The following is a 10,092-nucleotide window of genomic DNA, read 5'->3' as shown; positions in this document are numbered from 1 at the left end:
TTCATAGGGTTCATTTTTGACAGTTTCACGATTCAAATTCATCCGTGGACAAGGGGCACATGCTCTTATCGTACCATTGCTACCCACAACTTTGTTTCTGTTGATGAAGCCAAGGTTAACATGGCAGGGAAAGTGGGACGATGAAGACGGTTAACTCGGATGCAAAACATATCCATTATGTAGCTAAGGTTGTCTGCATATGTACCGGAGAATTGGAAGGCATGGTTGTTATGGTCCCGATGGATGATTTCAAATTAGATTTCTTTGATAAGGTACGGGCTTTCCCTGTGACGTATGCTAATTCATTATGCATCCCAGGCGATGAGAAGATTTATACGGTGAGGATGGAACGAGGGTACGAGTGAAGTATAAAGACGGTACCAAGTTATCAACCATGTAATTCAAGAAGGGTACAGCATTCTTGTTTCTTTGATCAACTAGGAAAAGTGAGATTGCGATACCAACAAGTAGGACAAGGTGGCTCAACCCTTTTGAGGGCTTAAAGCAAAACAAAAATTTGGGTCCTTTTTCGGATTTCATTGTCAACAGTCTATCCTTTTTCAGGCTTAGGACCCAACAAGATAGTACACCCATTTGTTTCATAATAGAACAGCGTTTAGGTTAAGATTGTTTTCTAGCTTTACCTAATGCAAATTGTTTAATAACACTACAACATTTGACATTTAAAAGTCAAATCAATTGTAGATTCGGTTTCTATGATGTTGAGATTAACATAGTAAATGACCAACTCTAGCGAGAGGGTATGGAGGTAGATCTAGTTATTGTTGCAGTTGGGTTGCCTCTTTCACGCCTGCATCCCTAAGTCCCTAACGGTTCTTGAAGTATCAAATGTTATCTAAATGTAGCGAGTGTCGATTATGCCATTCATGTTGACCAATTGAAAAGACACTCTAATTCCCTATATTAACAACATTCAACAATTGCTCAATTCATCGATCATAGCTCCGCAATTTTTTTTTTTTTTTTTTTTTTTTACAAAATGAGGCCTCATTCTTTAGAGGCCTAAAACCCTTGCTTTAAAAAGAAGTCCATCAGACTGCTCCTACAAGAAACCAGGAGACAACCAAGGCGACATGTGTCACAAGGCCTCTTAGATTAACAAGAATCAACAAAATAATATATTTTACTCATGGAAATCCCTAAAATAAAATCATTACAAGTTGTTTAGAAAAAATCAATGAAAAATCCTATTTGGAGGACCAATTCTGTAAATACCCAAAAGTTCATCTCTTACAACTTTACATCATATTCATATCACCCCCTCATAATCAATAAACATAATTTCTCTGCATATATAAAACATTAATTTCCATTCCTACCACAGTTTTATTTATAAACATATCAAGAGCCAAATCTCCAACTGCAGCCTGCACCTATACTATACCCTATATAAGTGCATGTATATATGTTAAAACCAATAATCTTTCACGCGACTAGCGGTCCAGAACCGAAACTGAAACAGCAAAATCTTTGTTTTTTTGTCTTTTTCTGTGTCAAACTACTTTCATCCCTGTTCCGAAAATCTCCATTTATATCATTGTTTTCTGCTAATGTTGATGTCATGGTCTCATTTACGGCAAAAGAGAAAGAACTCCGGTGGGTCCCACGTGAACTCGAGTTTTCATCTTCTCGTGATACCATACCAACTTCAATATCTCTGTGCCTGAGATAAAAATATTACAAAAAAAAAAAAATATGTGAGGCGCGTCACATTGCGTTTATAATGGGATCCATAGTTCCAAAAGGACAACTTTCCAAACTTCTTGGAGATTTAGTATAGAGTTAATTACTTTTTTCGTCCCTGTTGTCGAAAATAACTATTACAGACCATTAGTTTAAGGCAAATTGGAAAATAATAATATCATCTTTCTGAAATTGGCCGATAATAATCCCAAGTAAGTTGTTAGCCAATAATAATCCGACCTCATCCAATTTTTTTGTAAAATAGTCCGCCGTTAAAATAGCTTAACGAAGTTAAGCTTTTTTCCGAATTACAAACCGATGTTTTAGGGCTTTTGATCAGAACGAGGATACGAGTCGATTGATGTAAAACTTACCTCAAAATACTGCCCCCAACCCACGAAAACGGTGCTTCAATTCGGGTGTTTAACTTCCAATTAACAAAATTCAAGCCATTTCGAACACAATTTCGAGGTAAGTTTTACATCAATCGACTCGTATCCTCGTTCTGATCAAAAGCCCTAAAACATCGGTTTGTAATTCGGAAAAAAAACTTAACTCCGTTAAACTTATTTTAACGGCGGTCTATTTTACAAAAAAATTGGACGAGGTCGGATTATTATTGGCCAATAACTGACTTGGGATTATTATCAGCCAATTTCAGAAACATGGGATTATTATTTTCCAATTTGCCTTAGTTTAAAAGTTGCCAAAACAGTACTAGTACTTTCATTTTTGTAACAATTACAGTCCACCTTCATTTTTGGAGTTAACGAAGGTGGACTGTAATTGTTACAAAAGTGAAAGTACTGATACTGTTTTGGCAATTTTTAAACTAATGGACTGTAACGGTTATTCTAGTGAGTATATGTACCTTGAGCGACGACTTGAAAAACTGTTTCTTGATTCTAGTGAGTTCCTCACTGTTAACTCGTTCACAAAATGTTTGGAATCGTTTGATTTATTTTCTTCAAGATCGGCAAACACATTGTTGATGAACCGAGATAAAGACAAGGATCTCGGATTGAATCCAACTTCCCTAAAGACGGAAATGACCTTTTCAAGTGTCGCCAGAGCTTGATTCACTTCGGAACTTATAATAATATCCTTTTTACCGACAACAAATAATCTGTCGCTATTATTATCGTCGTCATCATCATCTTCATGTGAACTTCCGGTTTCTTCTATTTCTTCTATTTCATTAACTGACCACTGATTTTTCAATTCTTGTTCCTCTGCGGTACAATGCTCTTCGGGTTGACCAATCTTGACCGTTTCTTGTTCTGAAACCTCATCAATATTCTTGATTTCTTTTGGTTTAAATGTCTCGTTTTGTAAGTTATTTTCGGAGTAGAGTGCCTCGCGAATTAGACCATAAAACGGCTCCTCTAAAACCTTGCTGAAATCTGCATCGCCTTTGGACACAGAGGCTACTTTCTGTTGTTGAATGTACAAATTACAGTTAGCATTAAAGGATTTAAAGGAATACATTTTGACCTTTACGGTCAAACCAGATTGTTTTTAAACACTTGACATCATTGTGCTTGTATGTAATTCATTTCGGTTAGAAATAATACATTTGACAAAAAAAAAAAAAAACAAAAAAGTCAAATGTATGATGTGTGTGCACTTAGCTTGAACGAAACGCATTTTGATATTCGAGGTCAAACCAGACTGTTTTCGAATACAAAACCGATACGTTTTCTTTTTTTTTTTTCAAAATATTTTTAAGGTTATATATAACTCATTTTGGTTGGCAAATCACGACAAGTTAGTTCTAAGTTTACGTCCTTTTTGAGCTTTGAAACTATGCAGTTAATATCGGTGATCGGTCCCCATGTAAAATATAGCTGACACAATGGTGGCAAACAAAACCCAACCATGATATTTTGGGTTATTTTGGGCCTCTTTAAAAAAGCAAATAAGTTAGATTGGGCTGGGAATTTAATCAAGATGGGTTAGAATGGGTTTTAAAATACCCATCTAAATTTTCACATGGGTCAAGATGGGTTTTTACTCCCTAAACCTAAAACACGCATCCTTCAAAAGAATCTTCACAGTGAATCCTTTCTAATCATGCTCTCACCCTTGGTGCGATTCGTCTACAGACCAACTTGCAGTGATTAACCCTTGGTGTTCATCAACGTCCAGTGATTAATCCTTTCAAACGAATCATTACTCCCTAAACGAATCTTCAAACGAATTTTCACAATGAATCTGCAAACGTTTTGAGTAAGTTACTGAAATTTTTTTATGGGTTTGATGAAATTCAATGTTTTGATTAAGAATTTAGGGTTTTAGTATTCAAATCTTGTGGGGGCTTGTTTAACTTTTTATGTTACTAATTAACATTGGAAGCTAAATGATCAATAATTTGAACAAATTTGTTGAAACTTTAAGTAGATCTGCTATCCTGCTATAATTTTTTGTACTCCATTGTTAACATATAAGTCCAATTTTGACTTTTTTAAGTCAATTCATGTAGCTTTGTGGTTTTATCACTACAATTTTTTTTTAATTTATTTATTTTACACAGCAAATTTATATCGACAAACTAGTAGTCATTTTGTGGCTTGAAATTGCTTAATCTTTGTAAACTGTAAAGGAAAAGTCATTTGACTCTCAAAAGTCAAATCATAGACTTTTTTGTGGGACAATAGTGCATCACTTAGTGTAGAAGAATTTTTTTTTTGCAAAACGTTTCTGCAAGATCTGGGAGCTTACAGTTCAAGATATTGAATTTTACCCGTTGATCGACGCTAAACAAAGTAATCATGGAGCTCTATAGTATGGTCAAATAAATGTAATTTCACTGCATAAAAAAGTGCCAAAAATACAAACAGTTGGTTCCCACATGGTGAGAGTTTTAATTTTTCTAGTCTTGGTACAGTTCAGTTCAGTCTTGGAACTATTACACATCGACTTTCTTAATTTTTTTAATTTTCTGATGATGGCCTGCAATCGCAAAGTTTTTTTTAAATTTTTTTTATTTTTTTTATTTTTTTGAATTTTTTTTGAATTTTTTGAATTTCTTTGAATTTTTTTGAATTTTTTTTGAATTTTTTGACAAAAACCCATCTTGACCTAAACCCATTCTAACCCATCTCTTAATAAACCCATCTTAACCCAAACCCATTCTAACCCATGCCCATCCTAACCCATTACCCAAACCTACCCAACCCACCCATTTTGCCACCCCTTGTCAAATATCGGTACCGATATTATCGGCGATATTGAGCGATATATCACCGATATCAGTACCTTTCTTCTTAGTTCTACCATTCGTCTTTCTTCTTATTGCTGCTATTAGTGTTTTAAGTCTTAGTCAGTTCCTACTTGCTACAATTGTTAGTGTTTTGCAGGTTGCAAAAGGTCAATTTGTTATTGGTAGGAGAGTATATTGAATTGTGATATATATAAATTCTACATGATATTAAAATTATCGATATCCCATCGCGATAACCTGTATCTCAAATATCGGTCCTTGACCGATATCTGATATTTTTCCGCATTAACTGCATAGCTTTGAAATGACAAACACATTTGACCAAAAAAAAAGTCAAAAGTATGATGTGTGTGCATGCTTTGTGTTTTGAAGTGACTAAGATATACACCTTTTTATAGAGCTTGAAGCCGCTACCTATAAGTTGCCTGGAAACAAAGTTGATAATCGCCGGGGGAACAAAATCAAGTTTTACATCTATATTTGCGATCGCCCTACAAATATTAATTATTTAAGCTTTTTTAGAAGTTCTTGATCAAATAAAAATTTTTAGCACAAAAAGAAGAACGGTAAAATTACTAAGAGTAAAATGCCATTTTCGTCCATGAGGTTTGACCACTTTTGCGACTTTCATCCAAAGGTTTACTTTTCCGCATCTGGATCCAAAAGGTTTAAAATCTTGCCATTTTCACCCGACTCGTTGACTCCATCCATTTGGAACGTTAAGTCAGGGGTATTTTCGTCTTTTTACCTATTTGTTAATGTTTATAAGAAAAGTCATAACTAGAAAGTCAACAGGGGTGGATCTTTATTTCTTGATATTGTTTTTTTATTTTAATAAAAAAATGTATAAAAAGACGGAATTATCCCTCATTTAACGGAGAAAAATGGATGGAGTTAACAAGTCGAATAGAAATGGCAAGCAGTGGCGGACCCAAGAATTATTTGCTGAGGGTGCGGATGAGTGGTTCAAGCATATTTTCAGGGTGTGCGATCGGGTTTTTTACCTAAAAAATACACTAATTTTTTTTTTCAAGGGGTGCGCCCGCCCGCCCACCCTAGGCTTCACCTAGGTCCGCCCCTGATGGCAAGATTTCAAACCTTTTGGATCCAGATGCGAAAAAACAAACCTTTGGACGAAAGTCGCAAAACTGACGAAAATGGCATTTTACTCAATTACAAAAAGAAACCTTCAAAAAAAGACTTTTACCTGAAGTAGCTTCGGTTGGTGCTCACTTTTTGCAAAGCAAGGCCTCCTACAACATCTATCCTTGTCACATTTTCTACATCGGGTATGCCGTCTCTTGTGAATCCGTGAGTGCTTATATCGATGTCTTCTGTCTCAGGAATCTGACACAAGATTGTCTTACTTCTCATTCCCGAAAGGGTATCTTAGACATTTCACATATACCCAATCAAAAATGTATATATATCGACAACATTTTATCGCTACTCAACTAAATCTTGAAAATTTTCTTGCTAAAGATAAAATTAGGCCTGTAAATGAACCGAACAAACACGAACAAATTTTATCGCTACTCAGCATGTTCGGGTTCGTTCATTTAACTTTAACCGAACACGAACATATAACCGAACACGTTTTTTGTTTATGTTCGGTTATTAAGAAAATGGGCATGTTCGTGTTCGTTTATGTTCGTTCGTTTAAAATTTAAATGAGTATAAAAAACAAATTTAAATGAACATAATTTAACAAACAATAAGCAACGCAAATGAACATAACTGACTAAACATAAACGAAAATAAAGTAACTTTTATATGTATATTAGTGATTAATTACGATAAATTCCATTGGAAAGTCTATTTTTATTACTAGAAAGGCCAACTACCAATTAGTTATATTTATACAAGTAGTTAAAAAGTTCCTTTTATGCTTAATTTTTATATAAAAATATAACTACTTATGTATTTAAATTGAAATGAACACAAACAAATGTAAGTAAACAAACATAGATGAACGAACATAAACTGACGTTCACAAACATAAATGAACGAACAAAACAAAACGTGTGTTCATGTTCGTTCGTTTATTAAGTAAACGAACTTCCCGGCGAACAAGTTCACGACCAGTTCATGAAAGTTCGGTTCGTTTATAGGCCTAGATAAAAGTGCACAATAAGTAGTGAGTGTTTCTTACTGTGTTCAAAAGCACTATAATGAGATCATCTTGGAAGTAGTCAAGGCTAACAAAATGGACTAACGCCTCTCTTGCTGATACGGGCCATGAAAGCTTCATCCTTTCTTCCACATATGTAAAAAATGTATGTATCAACATCGGTAGATAATGATTTATACATGGTTTAATCATTGATTCAAGTTAACAAACCTCACTAAAGATATTTGTTCGCCCATTCTGACCTTTTTTACGCATTCCGAAGAGATGACCCTAAATGTCGGGATATTAAACTGAGGCCACCTGATACAAAGAACGGTCATAATGGGTTACGGTTGAAATAATCATTTTTAGTACTTTTTAAAAGTAGATCAGGCTGGGTTGACCCGCAAACACTTTTTTGTCATTTTTGAAACATTTGTAACTCAAAAAAAGTCAATAACTCAAGAATTTCTTTACCATTTCGGGAAAAGTCCCGCCTCCCATGATAAGCACATGCCTGTATGCAAAGTTTCAAACAAATAACTTAAACAAAAACCGTATGGAGAAATGTAAGAAATGCCGTTAATTGAACTTACAAACATCGAGAGGCCCGTCTACATATCCTTCGACAAGTAATGTATGAAAGGGAGTACCACTCGGTCCCTCCCTATACATAACACGACATTCTTGATTATCGTGTTTTATCTGTTAAACACAATTAACAAGCATAAGCACCATATAGAGGTTGTTACAATATTTGGAATGTTAAATGGCTAAAAACTCCTATTTGTGAGAAAACTCTATCTAACCATTACTAAACCCTAAAGGCTAACGCCTAAAAGCTAAAAACTAAATGCTGAAGCTAAGACCGTGGGGTATGGTGGGGCTTGGGTTGGGGGCATGAGTTGACACGTGGAGTTCGAGCCCCCCCACCGGTGACTGACGTGTCCGTGGGGTATGGTGGGGCTTGGGTTGGGGCGTGGCTTGGCAGTTTATTAAAAAAAAAAAGCGAATAGGACATGGCCAACAAAGCGAATAGGAGCCCGCCACATAGGATCACTAGCCCGCCCCACGCCCGGCTTCAAACTCCCGCCCCTTGGGCCACGCCCCAACCCAAGCCCCAGGGGTGGTGGCTTGGGCGTTTTCAGCCAACCCACGCCCCAACCCAAGCCCCATACCCCATAGTCTAAACCCTTACCTCTAAAAATTAAACCATAAACCCTAAAAACTAAACCCCAGAAAACATTTAACACAAATATCAATCGTTTGATAGAGTTTTCTCGCAAAGCAATAGTTTTTTCATGATCCTCTCCCTATATATATATATATATATATATATGTATATATAATTATATGGCATACTTTCCAACCACCATGTGGTATCTCATTAGCTCTCGACCCATCGACCACTTTCCCGGAAGCACTTCTAAGCATGCTGAGAGAATTAGCCACTTCCTTAGTTCGTTTCTGAACCAAATTATCCATAATTTCTGCATGATATGAAATATTGTAATTAATATACGTATTAAAAAGCAAAATTAAAACTTTTTGCTGTTAAAACTGTAAATTAAGGAACTTTACAACCTTGATCTCCACTTAGTGTTGACTTTGACATTTGACTTTCAACTAGGACTTTTAAAGATTCCACATCAGAAAGATCGCGAGACATTAGCGTTGTGTCCAGTTTATCTCGGTACTGAGATATCGTCTGTTTTTCATCCTCCATGTGTAAATTTCACAGCTTCACTAAACAAGAAGCAAGATGTGAGTTATGACTATGATCTTCCAATAAAATCCGGTCTTCTGTAAAAATCCAATTGAAAATCAGGACATTTGTACAAAATGCATGAAATGTGAACCAAATGTGTAGGAATTTGGTATCTTTAATTAAAACCCATGTGCAAAAAAATAAAACTTCATTCAATGAACAGAAAAGTAATCCTCAATTTTTTTTTTTTTTTTTGCATCGGTTTATTTTTGATTAAATTATTTAAAATAGATACGATTACAGACTAATGACAGGTAGACGATTAATCAAGAATTAATCTTGGCTTCTGTGAGAATCCAAATTTATAATCAGAAAACTCATATGATCAGCAAATAAGTACAAAATACATGAAATGAGAACCTAATTTGTAGAAATTTAGTATCTTTAATAAAACCTATGTGCAAAAATTTCAAATTTTCTTCAATCAACAAAAGGGCAACCCTCAAAAAGTCAAGAATTAATCTGGGGTTCCATAAAAATCCAATTTTAATAAGAAAACTCACATGATCAGAAAATTTGTACAAAATACATGGAAATGTGAATTAAATAAGTAGAAAAATTATAATATATAATAAAACCCATGTGCAAAGTATTCAAGTTTCATTCAATCAACAAAAGGGTAGGCAAATAAATCAACACCCATAATTTGGAATCTTGAAAATCATCCCAAAAAAATTGAAAAAAAAAATCTGGAAATGAATGAAGAAAATGAACTTACAGATTGGGTTTGTTCAGAGTGAGTATTGTGGAGGTATGGGCAGGAGAAATTAGAGGGGTTGGGTTTTAAGAGGAAACAAAATTGAAAATCTCAAAGAAAAAGTAAGTGATTTGGGGACAAGATCGAGATTGCCAATAAGATGGGGGGTTTTCTTGAATGGATCGATGATGAAAAGGGGAAGAAGAACTACAGCAAAGTTGAATTGGTAATCGGTTGAAAAGTATAAGTTTGTCAACTTACAGAATTTGGGGATTGTGTTTGTTTACAGTTAATATTCGCAGCTGTTACAGGATCATATTTTTCAAATATTTATGGGGTGTGCTTCCTTCCTATTTATATGTTTTCCAAAAACAATAATTTCATTTTTATTTTTTATATATGAATAGACATGATTGATTTATTATCCTACATATACAAAAGCAAGTTTGGGGAATAGTGTCACGCAGTTGCGCGGCGCTTCTCTTTTCGACCAACCATTTTATTGTTTTATATTCGTTTTAAAATTACGGTTTTGTCCTTGATTTAAAATAAAATTACGTTTTTACCTCCACTTCAAAATAAAATTATGT

At 34.8% G+C, this 10,092-nt stretch overlaps 1 protein-coding gene across 3 annotated transcripts; it reads right to left on the bottom strand.

The window, feature by feature from the left end:
- Positions 1-1,197: 1,197 nt before the first annotated feature.
- Positions 1,198-9,832, bottom strand: LOC110925362. 3 transcript variants are annotated; one of them, XM_022169317.2, is made up of 11 exons: positions 9,524-9,832; positions 8,622-8,840; positions 8,400-8,527; positions 7,634-7,742; positions 7,515-7,554; positions 7,269-7,358; positions 7,080-7,179; positions 6,135-6,274; positions 5,316-5,418; positions 2,576-3,138; positions 1,198-1,684 (listed from the first exon to the last, which is right to left on the bottom strand). In XM_022169317.2, exons 2-11 carry the CDS (start codon positions 8,761-8,763, stop codon positions 1,447-1,449), a joined length of 1,653 nt encoding a protein of 550 aa, XP_022025009.1. In that variant the 5' UTR covers positions 8,764-8,840; positions 9,524-9,832; the 3' UTR covers positions 1,198-1,446. The 3 variants fall into 3 exon arrangements, with proteins under 3 accessions (XP_022025009.1, XP_022025014.1, XP_022025020.1); XM_022169322.2 differs by having other exon boundaries at positions 8,622-8,783; XM_022169328.2 differs by having other exon boundaries at positions 8,622-8,778.
- Positions 9,833-10,092: the final 260 nt, after the last annotated feature.

The sequence above is a fragment of the Helianthus annuus genome, chromosome 2 (assembly GCF_002127325.2).
Source record: "Helianthus annuus cultivar XRQ/B chromosome 2, HanXRQr2.0-SUNRISE, whole genome shotgun sequence".
Taxonomy (NCBI): Eukaryota; Viridiplantae; Streptophyta; class Magnoliopsida; order Asterales; family Asteraceae; genus Helianthus; species Helianthus annuus.
Note: the sequence above shows the minus strand (reverse complement) of the source record. Positions and strands in the feature narration are given on the sequence as shown.